Below are 22197 nucleotides of genomic sequence, written 5' to 3' on the forward strand. Positions count from 1 at the left end.
TGTTCTTCTTGTTTCGGTCGGGATCCACTTGTAGATCCTGCGGAGCATGCAGAGGGTATTGTAGCAGGAGGAGGAGACGGCATTGACCTGCTTAGACATGGAGAGGGAGGAGTCGAGGATGAATCCTAGATTGCGTGCAGGCTGCAAACCTGAACATTTACAAGTATAACCTTAGCGCAGTAGTCGTAGAGATGAGTTACAAAGAGAAATTAGAGCTTTCCTCAGAATGCTCTTCATATAAATGGGAAGATCTGAACCTAGATACACCTAACCACTTGACAATCAGTGTACCTAATGAACATGGAAGTAATATGCTGTCTTTATTGGATTGAAGATGGCTCAGGTCCATCTGGCATGAATCCTGTGCAATCTACTGATATCAAGACATATCAACATATGAATTTGTCCAGTCCATTCTGAAAACAATTGTAGGTCTAATCTAATATTATTTCGATCTCCTACACCAAGAACAGCAGTTATATTGTTGCTTTCCCAGACAGCCTGATCTCAGTTACCAGCTGCTGAATCAGCAGAAGATCAAAAGTACCACAGAAGTGTTAGAAAAGATTCAAGATTATCTAGTGCCAATGGTTCCTTGCAGCAGCAGCCGATCAATCACATGGACCCACAATGATCACAGGGTCAGATTAGCTATTTACTTCAGGACAATCATTGCTCAACAATTGACTTTTTCCTTTCTTAGAGATAAATGCTTGTAGTCGAACTCGGTCACCACTTTACTTGCACAGTTTCCGTTTGAGACTGCTCTTGTTATGTTATGTTATTAAGATATTTGTTAAGCGCACTGTCACCGATTGGTTTCCTGGCGCTGTGGTCAACAGTAACATAAACGTGGATGAAGGGTGGAGAATTGTTGAAGTGCTTGTCTGAAGAGCCAGGTCTTCAAGGCTTTCCGAAAAGAGAGAAGGTCTAGACAGTTCCGAATCTCCAGAGGAAAGGTGTTCCATAGGCAGGGGGCAAGTGTTGCGAACCTACGGCCTCCAGCGCGCTTAAGTTTGGAGGGGGGCGTCAGCAAGAGGCTCTGATGGAGTGAGCGTAGGTTTCAAGGAGGGATGTATCTGATGATTAGTTGGTCAATGAATTTAGGGCTTTTAGAGTGCAGGGATTTAAATATCATACAGCCAATTTTGAATGCACAGCGCTGGGTGACTGGAAGCCAGTGCAGTTTCCTGAGTAGGGGAGTAGCTGCCTGCCGCCTCAGTTGATTCAGAATTAGCCTCGCGGCGTAGTTCTGCACCATCTGGAGGCGTTTAGATAGGTAGTTGGGAAGACCTAGATAGATGGCATTCGCGTAGTCCAGATGGGACAGGACAGTTGAGATCACGACCTGGGTGATTGCCTCGGATGTGAGTAGACGACGAACCTTCCGGATTTTTTCTTATTCTGTTGTAACCAATTATCCCTTTCATGGACATGCCAATGGATAGATCTTGCTCTCAATACATCAGTCATTTGTTATAACTGGGAAGAAGGGACTGGAATACTGTGTGAAGTAATAAAAAGATCATGCACTTTTGACATGGCCTGTTCCCAATGCTGGATATGTTCTCTTTAATAAAAAATGTTAAGATGAGATTTCATCCAGCGATTGCCTCACTAGATATGAGGCAAACAAAGTGTTTAGTTTTCTTTCTTACGAAGAAACTGGCCAACATTCTGATTTTTTAAAATCAATTATGACCACATAAATGTGCAAGGACACAGTCATCCAGAGTATAAATCTCATTGATCTCACATATCAGTATGACTACAAGGAAAACTGCAAACTGCCTATGTCAAGGTCACTAATTAAACTGTAAATAAAGCATGAACGAAAGTTGGTTGAACGTTGTGGTAGGATGTACTTAGGATGTTCTTTTACTGAAAAAATACCTTTTGCTCCCCAGATCCAAGTTCTTGGTAACCTAAAATACTGTATTATATCCTGAATGCCCAACGTGTGTGAACTGTACTGAAGTCACCAGCTAATAAAGTTGTCTCATGCTGTGAAGTGTCAAGGTCTTGCGTTACCTGTACACGGTGCTCACGGTGGATGGGAAGTCTGCCTGAAGGTTGGTCATGAAATCCTCAGTCAGTCGGTGTACGCTTGCCTTGGCAGAAGCCTGGGAAGGACATAGAGAAAGAAAACCACAATTAAAACCTGCTAATGGGAAAGCAACAGAACCAGTCTGAAACGCTCAGCCCTCAGACCATGTACGAAAAGATGCTGAAAGCTCCTCTGTGGATTTAAAAGGTGCAGCAAACAGTAAGTATTGGTATATAAACGCCCTCTATCGCATGTTAAACAGGAAATCATTGTCTGCTCTCCCTCCCCTATATTTGTAAATGATGTCCAAATGGTGCCATCGATTCCAAGCAGGATCCACCATGGATTAAAAAATCCGATATTGTAAAGCACTTCCCATTTTTTGGGAAAAATATGCAAACTGGACAAAGAGGATATTCATTTAACCGTTCTCTCATAGCATGGTTAGTGCTGCAAGTCTCTATAGAATCCCAGTGCTTCCATTTTCACAAACCAGAACTTCGGTACTAGACCACTGCCGTCATATCTGATTAATCAACTGAAATGAAGTTAAGAGGAGTACACTAACACTATGAAAATTCACTGGCTTTCATGGACTCTTAAATTACCAAAGCGGTTTCGGCTCAACTATGTAAATGCTGCTGGGGCCAGACATCTCTTAATGATTCCTCATCACCGGTTGACAAATGAGTACTGCAATCACAGAAACCAACCCAAACTTAGCAACAGGAGCTGCTGCAGAGTTAAGGTTCAGCTGTATGATCCTTCGAGCTCTGCCATTCACAGCTCAGTAGTTACCCTAGTCTCATTCATCATTCCATTCCTATGGTTGGGGTTGACACTGTAATTGAGTTAGATTGCAGCCCACTTTGACACACCAGACAGCACCATTGTCAAAGCAGTCATCAGCTTCCATGATTGAATGTCTGTTCATCTTGCCTATCTACCCGCCTGAAGTCTTGTGTTTCTGCCTCTGTCTTGTGCTTCTGTTTAGTGCTTACGATCAGTCTTTCCTCACTCGTGCTGGCCTGTTTCTCTCATGTTTACAAGTCCATCTTTTGTCCATTGCATGCTTTTGCTTTGTCTGCACCCTACTAGTGAGATGCCTCTGTCACGTTTTACTCTGCAGCTGGGGTCTACCTCTTGTGTGTCAGAATCTTGTATCTTGTATGTTTTTAGTGGTCAATTCCCTATCTACACCTCCGTCGGGTTCTGGAGTAGAACCCTCCCAACTGTTCTGTAACGCACTGTCCACTTTCTTTACTATCAAAGTGGCAGATATCTATGCATCCTTTGGTGGAGATGCAGGGGCCAGATCCACTGTCAGCAGTAAGGAAACTCCCCATATTAACCATGACCCTCTCTCTTCATTTGCTGACACCTCAGAAGACCAAATTAGCAGACTTATTTCCATCACCAAGTCTGGATCCCCTTTGGACCCATGTCCCCCCTCAGTGATGGCTAATTTAAGTGAGGTTATTTCTCACCCACTTATGGAAATCTGCAACACTGCCTTCCAAACCGGCTGTTATCCAGCCCCGTGGAAGAAGGCAGTGATTAAGCCTCTTTTGAAGAAGCCCTCCCTGGATCCCTCTGCCTTGGTCAGCTATAGACCCATTGCCTGTCTCCCCTTCCTGGCCAAAATCTGCGAAGCTCTGATGAATATACAGCTCTCAGAGTACGTCGACACTGACCAACTCTTAGACGAAACGCAGTTTGGCTTTAGGAAGGGACACGGGACGGAGACCGCTCTAATAAAAGCCTCTGATGAAATTAGAACCATCATGGATCAGGGAGGAGCGGCCATCCTAATTCTTCTGGATCTGTCCGCAGCATTTGACACGGTCGACCATGCTATTTTGGTCGACCGTGTCACAGCTCTGGGGATAGACGGTTTGGCTAGAGACCTCATTTCATCCTTCCTGGCCGACCGTACCCAGACAGTCAAGTTGGGTAATTTCTACTCTCCCGTCTCTGCACTACCATGTGGAGTACCACAAGGCTCCTCGCTAAGTCCCACATTATTTAACATCTACGTAGCGGACTTAGCGAGGGTAATAAAGGCCTATGGGGTGCGATTAACTTCCTACGCAGACGATACCCAACTGGTGCTGGCGATCCACAAGAACGGCACAGCAGTGGCAGCCAATTTTCAGGAGGCCATGCTTGCTGTCAGTATGTGGATGTCTAAGGCTTAACTCGGATAAAACCGAGGTTATGACCTTTGGCAACCTTGCCCCAGAATGGTCCTCCATCTGGTGGCCCAACCAACTGGGCTCTCCACCCGTCCCAGTGGTAAAAGCGAGGAACTTGGGAGTCATCTTTGACAGCAAACTGACTTTCAACCTTCATGTCAACAAGGTTGTCTCCTCTGCTTTCTTCACTCTAAAGAAAATAAAGAAATTGCTGCCTTATCTCCCCACCTCTGCTGGGAAGACCCTAGTTACCACTCTGGTATTCTCCAAAATCGATTATGGAAATGCCCTCTTCCTCAACACCCAGAAACTTGTGCTATCAAAGCTACAGTCTGTACAGAACGCGGCTGCCAGAATTCTCTTAAACATTCCTCGCCGCCAGCCTACTACCCTTGCTATTCGCCAGCTTCATTGGCTCAGAGTAGAGAGCCGTATTAAGTTCAAGGCCCTCTGCATTGCCTACAAGGCAGTGCATGGCATAGGACCTAAATTCTTGACTGAGGCACTCCAGCTGTACACCCCCAAAAGACTGCTGAGATCTGATAACACTTGCCTTCTACCTGTACCTCGCACTAGAACGGCAACTTGGAGAGATCATCGCTTCTTAGTGGCTGCACCAAAACTTTGGAACCTTCTTCCACTAAATATCAAAAATGCCCCCAACCTGATGAGCTTCCGGAGGCTCGTAAAGACATGGCTGTTTGACCAGTGAACTCTATTATTGCGGTCCTGCTAGTTCACACATGCGCCGAGACACCCCAGGGTAATTGTTTGCGCAATAAAAATTTCAAAAATAAATAAATAAAGTTCTAAATGAGAAATGGGAAACAGGAACAGCATTACAAATTCAAGAAGAAAAAAAAGATAGTCTCACACATTCTGAAAAGGCCAATAAACAAAAAGCCTGCTCCCTTCAACAAGCAATGAGCCTGTGACGAACTGCAAAATGGGATGTTATACTGCCCAACTTTTAACACGGACAAGTTCCAAACATACCATTACTACGCACCACTTTGTCCAAATTCACAGACTGTGGAATAAGCGATCAAGCAGGTTCTCCAGGCTAGCAGCAACTGAAGCTCCAGTCAAAAAACTACATACATACACCAATAACAGGCAGACATACATCTACACAGGTGTATGCGAAAGACTTTGGTTGAAGGTTTAACTGTTCGTTCTCACCTTGGTGTCCAGACTTGGGATAAAGATACTCTGCACATCAAACATGTGGTTGTAGTAGGAGATCTCCTTCAGTGAGTAGTCCCTCATGGGACGCACCACCACCACATCCCCATGACGCTCATCCGAAAAACCCTGCAATCAAAAAAAGGAAGGAGTGAGATTGGATGCCATGGTCTTACCACAGAATATATCCCCATTTTTAAATTATCAAGGGATTTATCTATAAAAACTTGTTTTTGTGTCGTACTTGGTGTTGTAGGTAGCCTTTTATATGCTGTGAATGGCTGGTGCTATTAAATCCAGTTTGGTGGTTGCTGGACAAACCAGCCTTGTAGGCTCTAGCACTAGATTGGCTCTGTTGTGGATCAGGTCTGTGGAATGCAGTTTAAATGGATGCCTGGCAGAGTGTTTCACTTGCTGTGATATCTCAACAGCAATGGCAAAGAACAGGTAATTGAAGCTTACAGATGAAAGCAATCTCTCGTAGGCAGAGCACAGGCTGTACAAAACGCAGCCACCCCTGCATTTTGTCAGGGTGAGGGAGACTGGGGCTTTTCGTAGACTGGGGCTTTTAGGCCTAATCATTTTAGCTCTTAGTTTATTGGTAATTAGTTAAAGCTATCACAATATATATAGAACAATCAATAAAAGACAAAGATACACACCACATCAATGCATGTAAACAATGTATACTAAAATCCATGACATAAAAAAATAGCAACAGGACCCTACTCCCTCCAACTTGATTAATAATGGTGTTTTTTTGATCTATCACCACAACACCATCACATGGATGGACTCTCAATACTTTTTAATTTTAAAACTGATCATCATCGAAATGTCATTACTCTACCAAGGAAACTGCCCTTCTTAACACGATGAAACAAATATTTTAGAACTAAATATTTATTATAAAGCAGCCAAAATGTTTCATTAAACACTACTCTAGGCAGCACTGAACATGTTGAGTGTAAGACAGATGTGGAGCTCTCTAACCTGGCAAGCACTATCTATACAATTGGTTATACAACCTCTCATATACCCATCATCACCTGTGCTACACTTACCAGGGTTTAATATATAGTGGTAACATGCAGCCTGCTAAATACTGATTTTAATGTAATTTTATGACTCTTTAATAAGGATGGAAGAATATAAATTAGGGGTGCTGCTATGAATTCTATGTCCTTGCTGAACCAGTGTCCAAGAAAAAGCACTTCCTCTTTCTTTGCTGCTTAGCATCCAGATGCATGCTTTTTCTTGGTTACGGTTTAATAATAATGTTTAGGTGATAAGAAAGGCATGCACTACTTTTCGTATGGAGCATGTGTCAATCGTATGGATTCTAATGTTTTGTTGGAATCTGGTGAACTTTCATTAATGCAGACCGAGTTAGGGACCTACAGCTGTCAGAAAGATAGTTTCTGGAAGATCTCACTGTGCTGTCAGAGAGACTGGCGCGGCAAGTAACCCGAAACGACTGGGGAGATACTTTATGGGAAGGAGTACACAGGCCAGCACTCTGGCCTGCCAAATCAGGACTAGCTATTTTTGTGTCTCGTTGATCTCCTCTTCTGGAGTTCAATGTGCTGAGCCCATCACACCGCCAAACTTTGTTTTTCAGAATTCGCTCTTGCAGTAGCCACAGGTATCTTGCACTTGCCAGCAAGAATGTGAACCTTTAGTTAGGGTTGAGGAACTTATCTTTTGTACAATTACGCCGCTGTACCTCTCTGGGACACTTCAAGAAAAGCTTAAAAACTTGGTTGTTTTAGGGGTTTGTGTTGGTCGTGGTTCCTGCCAATGTCATGCCAAGGCGCCGAGGAATCCCCCTGGGGATGATTCGTTGCGCCATATAAGTGTTAAATAAATAAAATTATCAGCAAGCCTGATATATACAAATTAAATAAAGTTTCAGTGTCTTATCTCACAGATTTATGCCTCGTAAACTCCTGTATTGTGTACTACCTAGCTACTAGTCTGCCATCCTCTTACCTCCTCTTCACTGAAGGGACTAGAAGGTTGTTAAGTTGTTCTACATCACTGCAGTCTTCCCTTCTGTCCTAGTCCTATGCACATAACTGTTACTGTAAGTGTAGTTGAAGTTATAACAACGGGTAACAGTGCCCAACCGCTACGTCAGGCAGTGAGCAACACCCAACAATGAAGAACGACCTTTCTAAGCCTCATGACCAAACTATACACGCTTGATAAGCCACAAGATGCACCACTCCACTTTTTCTAACCTGCACATGCAGCCTGGAACGGTCTCAACAACACAGACACCACCACCAGGACCAACCGTGTAGCCACCCAACGTGCCACAAAAACTCAGTTCATGCCTCCCACCTTTCTCTCCATGTACCAGGGGGTAAAGCATCATACAGGAAGTGGTGCTAGCATCGGCAATCATAAACAGTAGCACAAATTCTGATCTATCTGTGTACCTCAAGTCTGGGTGGACCAAGTGGGGCATTTGCTCCATGTATAACCATCTAGGGCAGTGGTTCCCAAACTGTGCGCTGCGGCACCCCGGTGTGCCGTAATGAGGTTCCAGGGGCGCCGCGCACAGTCTATGGTGACCAACTGTCCGTAAATTTCACGGACCGTCCGTACGCCTTTTGTCTGTAATTTTGGCCATCACAGGGAGCAGCGCTGCTCCCCTGTGAGAGGCCTCACCCCCGCTGATGGAGCGCTTCGCACTCCTCCTAGAGCACAAGAGCAGCCCCTCATGCCCATTGTCATTCTGTATGCCGCTGAATGCCACATACAGAATGACAATGGTGCAGTCTGGGGTGTTAAAGCATGTGGCAGCCTCCTCCTGCCTCAGTGTACAGAAGGGAATTCTGGTACATAAAAATTAAAACGCCCAAGCTGCAACGTTAGAGAACACTTCATTTAAAGAAGCCTGTAAAACAAGTTAAAAAGAACGGGTTATCGTTCTTTCTCTGTCTCGTCATTTTAGAACTGAAGTATTTTCAATATTATATTTAACAAAGACATGGTTGCTGTTTTTTTATTTTAAGGAACTAGCAACCATTGACAAAGCCAATAGTCCTGGCTTCTTGTTGGTGTAATGATACTTGCTGTATTATATACCTGGATGCAATGACAGAAATAACGTAATACGAGTCGGGCGCAACACTATGCTAAGCGCAGATTTTTAGCCTAGGTGTTTTAAACTACGCTCTTAATTACATCCAATTGAAGAGACCCCCCAGTTTTTTTACACCACTTAAAGCCCTGGAAACAAAACCATGTTACAGTCACCTCACATCCTGGCACTGTGCATCATGTGTGACTCATGACTTCTACGTTTTCAGTCTGCCTATGTGCAGGGGCATAGTGAACTCTCCATCACCCCACCCCTTGCTGTAGTTCGTTCTGGATAGGCCTCTTCTGCCTGCAACTCTGCAGACAAAGGCTCAGCTCATAATGTGAAAAGGTGGGTGAGTAAATAAGTGAAGGAATGTCTGAATGGCTGGATGGATTACTGAAAGGATGAATGGGTGAATGAAAGGGGGAATGGATAGATAATGAAAGAAAGGATGGATGGATGAGTGGAAGTATGGATGAGAGAAGAGGTAAATAGATTGATGTATGGGTGGGTGGGTGGATGGGTAAAAGGGTGGATGGGTGTGTGAAAGGGTGGATGATGAGTGAGAGGGCAGCTGATGGGCGAGTAAATTGGTGGATGGGTGTGTGAAAGGATGGATGGATGGATGGATGAAAGGGTAGATGATGGGCAAGTGAATGGGTGGATGGATGAGTTGATAAGTGAAATGGTGAATGGATGGATGAGTGAAAGGGTGGATGTAAGGATGAGTGAAAGGGGGTAGATGGACAAAAGGATGGATAGATGAGTGAAGTGAAAGATGAGATTAATAATTCAAGCATTCTAACCATTATAATACCTTCATTGCGTCCCAATTACTTTAAGGAAGACAACAGGAAGTACATACCCCCACCCACCCACCCACCGTTAAAAAAATGGTGGGGAGCCACGGCCAACTGCCGATTAGGTCAAGGGAGCCACAGGTCAAAAAAGTTTGGGTACCACTGATCTAGGGGGTCTGACGGAGGTAAAATGACCTGACTGATTTTGAGTCATCTCTGAATTGATTTTACTAGGGAGTTTATATCCACATAAATTTCAGCCAACTCTTTACATTGGTGGACGTATCGGGGGTTATTTAGACCACACTGTTGCTAAGGTACTATGGAAATTGCATATCTGGGGTATATATCTGGGATATTTTGGCACATGTAACACTCAACAACCTCTGCACATACATCTGGATGGATAGCACTGGGCATACAAGCCTCAGTAATTCTCAGCCCTTCTACATCTTTCATCTGGATCAACCCTACATGCAACCTTCCCCTCCCCGAGACCTACTAGGGTGTTTAGGCACGAGTAAAGTAAAATCATTTATACATATTATATCTAAGGTGGAACTGAGCATTTTCTAAATGGTGAACCGGAAAGTGTATTTGAGACCTGAGAAATTATGTGCATCTTATCTCTGGGTTGACAAGTCAGGAGTATTCACTACCACCGAACATGACGGGGCATTAAAGACTGAATAAAAACCACTTGCATCTCCAACATAACAATAAAAGGCATGTAATACAGCAACCCCTAACAATCTAAGACACTTCTTGTGGCATCTGCTACCCTACGTTCAGTAACATGTCTGCCACAACAGAAGCAGAGCACATTGCTGGAATAAACTTTTCATGGAAGAAATACCCTAAATCAGGGGTCTTCAACCGGTCGATTGCAAGCTACCGATAGTTTCCAAAATCATTTGAGTAGCTCGCGCTCAGACATCTCTTTTCAGCCATGTTTTGAGCGGCCTTTATGGTTTTCTTTCATTTGAGGCCTCTTTGCACTACTTGCCCATCCTCTTCCAAACCAGCTGCTCAAATTGGCTTAATTGAGCTTAGCTGCAGAGAGGGGGGGGGACATGAAGTGAGCCACATCATTGCCTAAAGTCGGGAACAGCAATATTAGACTGCCAACCAGGAACTGCGCGGTCTGCTTTTTGCAGTTCACCACTACGCTTCCATCTTTAATGAATTGTGTGGCCAGTGCGGTCACCTTGACGCTGCAGATTCATTAAAAGGCCCGTGACTTTGGTTTGTATTTTGTGCAGATGGTGCGGTAAGCGGGAAGGATTCTCCAGAACAGTACCCCCAACAACAGCCCATCTCCCAGCAGTTCTGTCTCTGACAGTGATATGAGCAGAGGAACAGAGTGGCCTGATGGATGGGGGGGCGGTTGAATTAGGATGGGTACACCAGGGAAGGAGATCTGAAAGAGAAACCCAACCAACCACAACCCTATTTGCCAATTTGCAAGGCATCTTTCATGTAAAATCATCGGTAAATAATTTGGAAGGAAATGATATAGCAACACAGCTGTGCATGGAGAAATAACATCAAATGATATGTATCAGAACTGCTATGTGAAAATAAAGGTTGGTGGATAATAAATCTTCTACCTGCAGATCAATATACACTTGTGGAGGTTTGAGAATTAATCAGGAGGAACGTATGACCAGAAAAGGCCCCTAACAGAATCAGACTGTTGACCTTGTGTTCCATCATCCCCTGCAAGGGTGTGACAGTGCAGGTACAGGTGCTTAGGCATGGATTAGGTGTGTACATGGGGCATAAAGTAAGATGATAACAGAGGCACATTGCGCATGGCTACAAGGGAGTCTCAATGGTAGAATTCATAGTCAAATACAGAGTAGACAGATGCAGAATGATGCAAGCATGGAGAGACAGATGAGAGGCACACAACAAGAAGCTACATAGGCACAGAAGTAAGTGGTAGGTGGACATGCAGAGCAAAATAGAAATTTGCAATGTTTGTTGGGCACAAGTAACAAATGGGTAAGAATGGGGATACAGGTCAGAGAGTGGAAGGCACACTGGCAAGAGTGGGTATGATCTAAAAGAAATGTAAGCCAAAATGGATCCAAGTTCTTAAGAGATATGTGATCAATAGTCAGCAACACCTCCACATTCATTTCTCCCCATCCCCCACCATAGCCTACAAGTCTTACAGTGTCTGTGGCAAGAAAGGCGCCACGGCCCAGGGAGATGTTGGTCATGGACTTGATGGCAAGGCGCGTGCAGCTGTCTCCCATCATCACCTTGGAGTATCCATGAGTTCGGGCCGTGTGAAGGATTAGGTGAGTCCTGGAATATTAAGGCATATATAAATAATATGACAATATATGAAAGGATATAACAAAACAATCATGACTAGAAGCACCTAAGAAATGGCATACACAATACAGCAGATACGTAAGGTTGCTCTTGCAATTGGATGATGATCATTCTTAGCAGTGACTGTTTGAGGGTCAGGTACAAAAGCTACCTTTGCTCTAAGACCAAACAGTGAATGAGCAGAATGGGCCGCTTGAGGGCCACCGTCTGCCATTAAATTCTATGTCATTCTGAGTCATTACTTAAGTGCTTTAACTTCTAGTACAAAGAGCACCGCATACATGCCTCTGCTTCACTAGACAACTAAAGCAAAGAACTAAAATGTAGATATCTTACATGACTGGTTGACAATCTTTCCGATGTTGATCTTGGAAATAAGGAAAAACTACCTTCACAAACTGAATAAAATTGCGTCAAAAGGATTCTTTAAAATATTATGAAAATTCCTTATCTTAAAAGTGGGGCTAAAACGAGCTCCAAACTACTCTTTATTGATATTTTCATCTTTTTTGATGAAGTGTGTGGGATGAATACAGGATTCAAAATAACACAAATCACACCTCATTGGCAATGCGCACAATGCAATGAGTTTGCATATCCTAAAATAAAGCTCCACATACTTCCAACTCCTAATGTTTTCAACATTTGAGAGATAAAATTCAGTTTATCCGAGTGCTGCAGGAGAGTGAATTGATGCTTTTGTGTGTAGTTATACTTAAATAGCAAGTCAATGTCGTCTTGAGTACGATTTCTAAACAGCTAAATAATGTAGATGGACGTCACATGAGAAACAAAAGTACATCAATCTTTGCGTAAGATTTGGGAAAAGAAATGGATGCTCTTAAATAGTGAGAAACGATTTAAAATTGCTCACCGCAAAGTCTGTAAGAGTTCCTCTTTAGCGGTCAACGTCGCCACAGAGCTGAAAAGATCGATCAACTTTTGGGTGTGGGAAGAGGACAGCGGGTGATTTCCTGTGCAGTCTGGTAATTCGCAATCCACATCTTGCCTCTCTAGGTCTTCTGTGCTGAGCCGGGTCAGCCTCTCTTCGACCTGTGTCAGTATCACTTCATTCGTTGTGTTATGCAAGTTCTGCTGGTGTTGTATGAATCTGTCCACACATTCCTTGTAGTTGTTCCTGTGCCCTGGTGTATGGCACTGTAAGACTGAGCCAGGCAATTTAAAGGCCTGCAGTTGGAAATAAAAGCATTATTTGGCAAACTGAACACTTTTTGAGATATTTAACATAGACTTATATGAGCCATTTCTCTTATTATTGAAGACAGCTTATTCTAAACTTCATATACTATAGGTTGAGGGAATAGGGATTGAATTTTCAGATGAGAAATGGAAACAAATGAATCCATGTATTCTCGCGCTCCATGGGAATTATAATCTTAGCAGAATGTGATATTATTCAGAATATCAACTTAAAGTAAATCCTGTTCCGATTGTATATATTTTGTGATAAATATTCTGGCAGATGTGTTAGGTCCCCTGTGGAAGTATGTGGATGGATTCATACATTATGAGAATACACAGCTGGAAAAACCCCGGCAACCTTATTTAATTATAACTTCATCCAACATTTATGGCTCAGGGAAAGTAAATCCTTATATTCATAACTTTATTGACAATTGGCAAATAGAAAAATTCCTAAACATAAATATTCTCATTTTTATACATCAACAGCAATGTCTAGATCCTAGATAAAGTATAAAGAACATGAGCCACATTGATTAAACATTCTAGAATTATATCTGGAAATTAATATATTGTATAACAAAGGCACAATTGTGTTACTAAAAATTGATTGAAGATAAAAAATTATTATTGCTGTTATATATAAGACCCACAAGTACTGTTATCTTGCTAGACGTCCCATGATTCTATCGAAGGATGTTCGATTGAATATAAAGGTATGATAGATGATATGTTTGGTGTGAATGTTGTCTGTCTAATATGTATTTTAATTTTTAGAGTAACATGCAATATTGATCTATGAGTCACTGCTGTTGAAAAATGAGAATACTTATGTTTAGGAATTTTTCTATTTGTTGACTATCAATTAAGATATGAATATAAAGAAGATTTACTTTTTTTGAGCCATACATTTTGGATGAAGTTATAAATGAAGGAGTACGGTTACCGGGGCTTTTCTTTGCAAAGTTGATATTTTCAGTTTTTTAGAGCAGGTGGTGTCCCCCTTTTCAATAAATACACCGAGCTGTAACATGTTTGGAAAACTAGATTTGAATAATTAAGCCAAACATTGGACCACCGCCTGATACATGAAAGGCCTTGAAGGGGTAAATACGAGGCCCGGCAATCAATATGAAAAAGTATGCATATGTATCTATTTTGGTAGTTTGATTGCTCGTGCACTAATGGTCTAGAATTGGCATCCGATGGAAGTTCCATCTCCAGAAGCCTGGCTTAATGAATTTTAAATTGGTCATTTCTATGGAAGAAACTTTTTTTTAAAAAGACAGGGCAGCCACAGTACGTTTTTTGATACTATAGGGTTCATTGAAACAATTCAAAGAGAATGAAAAAGAAATGAGATGTATATATTATTGATTTCTGTTCTTTTGTTATCATGAAGAATATATAAATACTCTATGTTGATTTCTGCTCCAGCGGAATAAATTGATGGAACTAAATGACATTGCATCAATAACAAAATAAAGCATTAGAACCTTATACACATTGGAAACCCAATGGCCCCTAATGGAACAGGGACATCACCCAATCCTCTGTTCAGTAGAACCCATGGTGTGACGTGCATCATGTTTGACTGGAGATAAAGTGACCTGTAATGTGTCCTATCTGGTACTTTTGGGTGCATATCGCTGCATGCATTCACTCTTTCCAAAGATATCTTATTCAATATGGGAAGGAAAGCCATAGATCGATTTAGAGCTGTTAGGGAACCCTCCAATGAAGATAAGGCCCAAGCTAAGCACATGCTAGTGATAAAATGCTAGAATTATATTTTCCCACAGAAGAACCCTACCTTTCTTGTTGACTCCACATCTTGCCACTTTCTGAAAATATGCCACTATAAACTACCGATTTCTTCCTTTTTTCATGCTGTTGTCTCTACTATCGAAGTGTCAGAGCTAGTCTTTTCATTACTTTATTACTTTCTCTAGGAATCAGAGAGTGCACCAAGCATATTCACATTTCTTGTCCTTCAGGTATTGTGGATGTATTACTGAATAGTGGTAGCAAACTAGAGCTGTAAAACACATGGATTAAGGTCAGTTCCTAATCATTTGTTTTCAAATGTCACTTTATGTTTTGATCGCTGCATTTTTAGGTCAAGCCTACCACAACAGTGCAAGCTGTCTGGTTGCAAAAGACCTATTGCGGATTTACCAAGAAATTACGGCCCACCAATTGCCTACTATTGTTTGACCATCATTGGTTTGCTTCTTATCCACTGGTTTTCCTTGTCCAAGCTTTTCCATCTTCTATTTTTCCAACCCCTAGACTAGAGCATAACCTCTTTGCCATCTCCCCGATTGGCTGGCTTCTATCCTTCCACTTCTCTCTTTGAGGGAGCTACTTTTTTCTCTTTTCTTAACCACTCCATTAAAGTGCTATCCATTCCCTGTAGCTATCCCCATGCACCCACTCATGGCGATCATCTTTTTATAAAAAGTGTTTAAACATTTTTTTTTATTTACTAGCCCACTTCAGATTTTGTAGTCACGAGCACATCACGCATGTGTACTTCAATTAACTGATAAAATGATGCGGCCCCCGCCATCGCACTTTCCATGTTGCACAGTATCGCCAAAAGGCACTGACAAAGCCAATAGGTCTAAAGGCGAGACCTAGCAGCTTTGCCAATGATTCTTCTTAGTAATGGCAGCTCTTTCAGATGGAAACTCTACTAGATTGCCAAATTCCCTCTGCAGACTGATTTGCATATAGCCAGGTTCTGAGCTGGGATGGGGCAGTGAGATAAATAACGGTGGTGGATCAAGCCCTGATCTTTGGACTGGGTAAGAGTGGTCTGCTCAATTCAGACACTCTGTTCATCACCACCCCCTTTTGTAAATCGATTTTGGCCACTATAGGTGTGGCAGGGTATACTCAGACATGAGTCCCTTTCTCACTGCTCCATCAGGATTCAAGCAAGCCGGGCCGAAGAGGCTGAAATGCCAGAAACCGGTCCCCGGTAGCTTGTCTCCTTTCTGGTAAAGAATTGGCTTGGTAGTTTAGTCTGCCCTGTTCCCATGATGCACTGGGCCAGGGACAGACTGATTTGCATATAGCCAGGTTCTGAGCTGGGATGGGGCAGTGAGATAAATAACGGTGATGGATCAAGCCCTGATCTTTGGACTGGGTAAGAGTGGTCTGCTCAATTCAGACACTCTGTTCATCACCACCCCCTTTTGTAAATCGATTAAAGGCGAGACCTAGCAGCTTTGCCAATGATTCTTCTTAGTAATGGCAGCTCTTTCAGATGGAAACTCTACTAGATTGCCAAATTCCCTCTGCCTGAACATTTTACGATATCAATTGTTGTCCCTTCAGCTATCTGTGTTTACACAATTTATCCAGAAATGCAATTGTGATGTTGAATAAGTGACTCATATGCTTTTATTTAATAGGGTTTTGCAGGTTGTGTAGAGTTCTCTTCACTGCTCACTGTTTGCGGGTGTCGCAGTGAGTGCCATATGCCTGCACACAATCAGTAACTGTCTTTTTTTTAGCCTTTTTTTTTTTTAAGAAGCAACACTTTTATTTGCAATCTTTAAAGCAGTGGGAGCTGCACTCAGTCTAGAACTTACTTTTCATCTGTGGATACCACCTGCTGATGGCACCCTGCTAGATTAAATAATTAGTGGCCGGCCACCTATTCAAGTAGCATCACACTTCTTTACTTGTAACGTTTAATTTCAAAAGAACGCAGGTAGGAGAAAAAGTAGCCTTGGGGATTGGAACATGCCAATCTAGCCTGGCAACTCACAATAAGTTCTCAATCTAAAGCACAGTATAAAATGTTTGTGTGGTAGAAATTGACCTAAGTTCCCAATATATGGCTACCTTGTCACTGTATTTCAAATTATGAATAATGTTAGTGTGCATGTGAAGTTTCCACCAAAATAGCAGTAAAGCCATAATACTACAAGATAAAATTATGCTTGTATTGAGGTTGGTGCATGCCAAGCTACTGCGCGATCTAATCTGGAGAATAAAAAGAAGCCCTAAGTGTTATGGTTGTGTATGAACAAGAAGTAGTCATAATCATGTAAAAATGAACCAAGAAGGCAGGGAGGCTGTGGTGGAGTTCTTTTGGATTTTCAATTACCATCCAGTAAGTATAAGTGCACTGGCCTCTTGCATGTTCCCATTTTGGACATGTAGGGAAAATAAGTCCTCCATGAAATATGCAAGGTTGAACTTGAGAGGTGGAAGAAGTCTGTTATCCATAAGATGTACCTACTGAGACACTACTGTGCAGCAGGAGGAGAAAAGCTAAATCCATTGGATGATGGCCTCCTCTCAGACTGCATGACCTAGAGAGTCAAGCCTCAAAGGTTATCTTTCTGCTGTGAGGTATCAATATGTAGATTGATGGGTAACACAGAGTCACGGTAGGGCAGTGCCGGGTGATAAGTATTCTGCATTATGTTCCCTGGCAAGGTGCTTGAGCAGACTCATAGAATCCGTCAGCAGAAGAGTCTGCACTGGACTTCGTACGATGCCACACATAAATTCTGCAGAGTAACTATGAAGGATGTGGAAATATGATGGTAAATACATATGGCAACAATGATAGAGTCATTGCTTACTCTACATTTATTTTTTTGTTTGGTGGAGGTTGCAGCATACGTTATAATAGTAATTATTATTATTATTCTACGGTTTCACACCCACTAGAAAGAACAGAATTCATCACTGTAGAAAGTGACTGAAAGATTGCTGGTCTCTGCTATTTGTCTGTTCTTAGCAATTCCAGGAAGAATGATGTTTGTGTCACAAATAACACCATGCTATGCCAATTAAACTATTGTTCAAAGCAGCTAATGATTCTTCCAACATAAATTCCTATGTGCCATGTCGCCAACCTTACCGCCTCCAAGGGGATGATGTGATATGGAAATCCAGACGCCTTCAGAATGGATTCCATCTGAGCAGCAGTCTCAGCTCGCTCTTCTTGGCTTTGACCACAGACTGCTCCCTCTGAAACCAGACAATTCACAGAACAAAGGTTAAGGTCTCTGGGCACAAGCATCAGGTACTGAAAACGTGCACCAAAAGAGAGAGTCTGAAAGGAGCTGTTGTCCTACAGCATGAGGCACTCTTTGTAAAGGAAGCATTACAGGCTATGCCTGTGCAGGTAACCCAGAAAACGTCTTGCATTTTCTATTTGTGAAACTGGACAGATACTGAAGACAACATGGTAAAACCCAGACCAAAGCTTTAGTGGATGACATACCTGCAGCATCCAATCACTCATGTATTTGTGTGAGCAAAAAATGTAGGTGCTAAGCATCCTGTAATCTTAAACTACTAACAGTTAGAGAGAGGTGCAATACAGAAGAGACGGATTTCTTTCTATGTGATCTTCTTTCACTACCCTCCCCACAACAATACTTTTCTTTCTCCGCATGTCTCTTCCCTAAACCCCTAAAAAACACTTTTGCCACCTTTCCAGAACAACCTCAAGTGTAAGAAACACCTTATTAAAAGACCAGGAACTTGAGGCTATTTGTCACTAGTCTCTCCCCTCTCACTCAATTCTAAGATGATGAAGTTTAGCAATGCTATATCCTAAAACATGGCCCTTCATCCCAGTAACGTTACATCTGAACTCCTCATAACACTGTTAAGAGGAACTGTAAAACGCTCCTTCTCTCTCCCTAAGCTCAGTGTTCTACAGCCAATGAGTTGTTCAGTGTCTAGAGATGTGCTGTGTACAAGCCCTATAAAAATGTTTATGTCTTTCATATTGCAAATTACTCTAAACACCTACAGCCTTCAATTACCATCCACAGGAAAAATAGCTGTCCTCATTTATTATGCCTATTAACCATTAATCCTAATTGATTACAGACCTGCAGTGATATATACACACGCATGTATGTGTGTGTGTGTGTGTGTGTGCATATATGTATGTATCCACACCAGCTTTCACATAAAAAAACCAAATACCCGCACTGCAAGGAAAGTTCATTGCACGTTATTTAATTTGTCTGTAACACGTTTCAGCAGTTCCTGCTGCCTTGATCACACAAACTAGGTGCCATTACACACTCCATATACATAATGGAACACATGATTTGCAAACACAGTAAACATAGTAGAAATACTTTCTGTACAATATTGTTACAGGATAGTCTTTTTTTCTTTCCTTTTGTTTCCTTCATTATTTCAACTTATAATTTTCAGTTTTTTTGTTGCAATTCATTTTTAATTGGTTTTAAATGAAATGCTTGTGCTGTGCATTTCCCTAATTCACTACAACCATTAATTACCATTGAATCAAATGGGTTCAAAGCACTAGTGCTGTGCTGTGCAATAATCATGTCATTATTGGCCCTACTCAGTCTAATAATTTCTACCCGAGCTGCCATAATTCAGTAAAGTGCTGGTGCTATATTAAAATATCTACACTACCCTTATTACGAAGAAAACATTTTTAAAATATTTCTAAAATGTTATATAGTGTTTCTGGGTCTAGAGGTGCAGAGTATTGTATCCTCATACTGAACCTTCTACAATCTTATAAAGAATGCAGTATGGAGTTGATATCACTGGCTAGTGCCTATGGGGCAATGTGCATCACCAGCTAGTGCCTGAATCATTCCCATGCTCCCATTGCACATAATTTAGTATGCGCCTACAATATCAACTTGAGAGGAGATAGAGAGGAGATAGGGAGGAGAGGATAGATCTCAAATAGATCCCCCATTACTATTTTCTACTCAATTTAGCACGCAGCCCAACCTACTGTATAAAAGCACGCACCAATTAACCCAATTACCCTTAAGGGCTTTCTATCTGTGATTCAATGTAATTTTCAAAACATAATTTGACATATGTATACATGTAATCCATTATTACTATTTGCTACTTTATCAAATCAAGAGAAGAATCCTTTCTAAATCTGTACATATAATTCTTCGTTGGAATTCAAGCCATATGGTATTTTTGTGTTTAACCTCACAATATATTTAGATTCCAATTGCCTGAATTTAAGTTCTTGATTCCCACCTAGTCTGTTCTTGGGGACTTAATCGATAACATAGTAAAACAAATCATTCAGATTATCACCATGCATCTCATTCATATGCCTGGCAACAGGGTAGCTTTTAATCACAATTTTCCATAGCCCTGAGATGTTGCAAAATTCTCACATGTAGCATATGAATGGTGCTCCCTACATAAAGTTTAGGTCAGGAACACTGTAGAACGTATACTATATAGTCACTCCTGATTAGGATGGGTTTAATGTCATAGTTTAATAGGTGTTTAGATCACTCTGGGACTCTCCTGTTGATGGAGAGAAGGGATGATGGTTTTGGTTAATATGGCAGCACAGGCCTAAGGGAATACATTTGTATATTTTTGGGAGGCAGACGATATGCTTGCAATCCTGCTACACTTATTGTTTTAATGACTCCCTGGTTTCCTTAACAGTTAGCAAGTTAAAGTAGCATATTCTAGACTGTGTTGGGAAGGTTGCTTCATTAGAGGAAGTTTGCATTTAGCGGCGGAGTTCTTGTGAGTATTTTATGCCAGTTGTTGTGCTGGTTCAATTACAGAAGTCAGAAGGCGTTTAAGAGCATTTCCTAGGGGAAAATAGAAATTGAAAAGCAATAAGAACATGTACATTACTAGGCTTCCTCGCTGAATCTTCGGAAGACTGTACTGTTGATGGAGACAAATTGAATTGTTCTGGTTGCACTTTTTACTCCATTGTCTTTGAAGTGTGCAGTTTTAATTTTGAGTTGAACCATTCCACAGTCTGACAATTAGGTCGAAGATGTATTGTTTTGAAGGTAACCATGAAGTTCCAAGGCTTTGTTAGACATTAGTGAAGTTGCTTTATATACATTTCTAGGTCAAACTGTTGGGTAGCAGTGAGTTTTACTTGGAAGGGATTTAGGAAGATGGACTGCCAGGATCTAGTAGACATACTTATACTAGAACATTTGGTATTGGCATTCTCACTGGGAGCATAAGGTTAAAGATGACGATAACATAGGTTGTTGGTTTCCTTACAGTGACTGAGATAGGTTCAACAGAGACAAAGCTTCAGAAAAAGCCTTACAAGTGGGTAGGGCCACTGGCTAGCTGATAGGACTCATCGAGGAGACACAAGGTCCAATGTAGTGCAGTTTTCAACCCAGGTTTTGAAAATCTCAAGTTGATTTAGGTGTTAAACTACAATCTTGGATATTGAGTCTCAGAGATAGTTAGTGAGAGCTGGGGTGTGTGGGGATTACAGATAGAAAAGTAGGAATGAGTTTCAGGTGAGCAGAGAAACAAGTAACTCTATATTTTTGGATTGTGTTATGTGTAGAATTGGTTTCATTTTAGTAACATGCATTTTCAACTTGATTATAAAAGAAAGTAAACAGAATAAAATACTGAAAGGCCTCCTAAGCCGAATACGGTAAGTCAGAGGCTTACTCTTGGTCAGCCGGCATGTGTGAACAGTGCCTGAATCATCGGAGATCAAGGGTAAAGTAACGGAGTAATGTGATGCTGAGAGGTACAGAGGAATAGGAGTCTTACCATCTACATGGACGATCCCAGGAGCAAAGCGTAGCTTTTTGGGAGCCGCACGACTCAAACCCTAGAAAGAGAAGCAATACAAGGATTTAGCATTGAGAAGAATAACTCACGCAGCCAGCTGGCTGACGATTGACTGACAGACAGGCAGATCGGGAAAGGCACAAAATAGAGACAGGAGAGATCGCATTCCATGCCACCCTGGTCTTTTGAGAATAGGACACTTGATTTGTTTAAAGCATCTGGTGGGTACAGAGTGCAAACAGTGGCACTTGGTGAACACCATCATAACCTATTTATCTCTCTGACAATAGTCTTTGGCGTGCAGGTTGGCCCATGCTAACTAGATAATCATGTTAACCTTCTAGCACAGATTGACTAAAAAGTCTAGAATGTTGTCTGCCACTCTGGCTGACTGCTCTGATAGAACAGATGAAGACTAACTGGCACAATCCTAAACTAAACAATGAAAACAGCAATCTAGGCAGCAGCTGGTTATACATGAATCACAAAAGCAGTTACTAAAACATTGTGGGTACTGCGAATGCATACCAATCAACAAGCCAGCATGGATACTCATGTAGACGGGAACAATAAGCATTGGCTTTTCGATCTCTCAGTAAACCATTTTTCCAGGTCTGATCCAAAACCTTTCCTGTTATATCACATTGAGACTGGAACATGCTAAAATCCCTTTGAAGAATCTCTCATCATAGCTTATAAGTGCTTTTAGAAAAGGGAAAAAACATGCATGGTCTTTGCCAAGATGCA

General features: G+C 41.8%; 1 protein-coding gene across 2 annotated transcripts in view; it reads right to left on the minus strand.

The window, feature by feature from the left end:
- Positions 1-22197, minus strand: part of CTU2 (cytosolic thiouridylase subunit 2) — a 167402-nt gene that overhangs the window by 89491 nt on the left and 55714 nt on the right. For both annotated transcript variants that reach the window (XM_086945812.1, XM_086945811.1), the window contains exons 5-10: positions 21430-21490; positions 17759-17868; positions 12542-12855; positions 11502-11637; positions 5425-5556; positions 2032-2123 (exon numbers count right to left, since the gene is read on the minus strand). In XM_086945812.1, coding sequence (XP_086801938.1) covers positions 2032-2123; positions 5425-5556; positions 11502-11637; positions 12542-12855; positions 17759-17868; positions 21430-21490 — 845 coding nt within the window. The remainder of the gene's footprint in view (positions 1-2031; positions 2124-5424; positions 5557-11501; positions 11638-12541; positions 12856-17758; positions 17869-21429; positions 21491-22197) is intronic.

The sequence above is a fragment of the Lissotriton vulgaris genome, chromosome 12, assembly GCF_964263255.1.
Source record: "Lissotriton vulgaris chromosome 12, aLisVul1.2, whole genome shotgun sequence".
In the NCBI taxonomy this organism is placed as follows: domain Eukaryota; kingdom Metazoa; phylum Chordata; class Amphibia; order Caudata; family Salamandridae; genus Lissotriton; species Lissotriton vulgaris.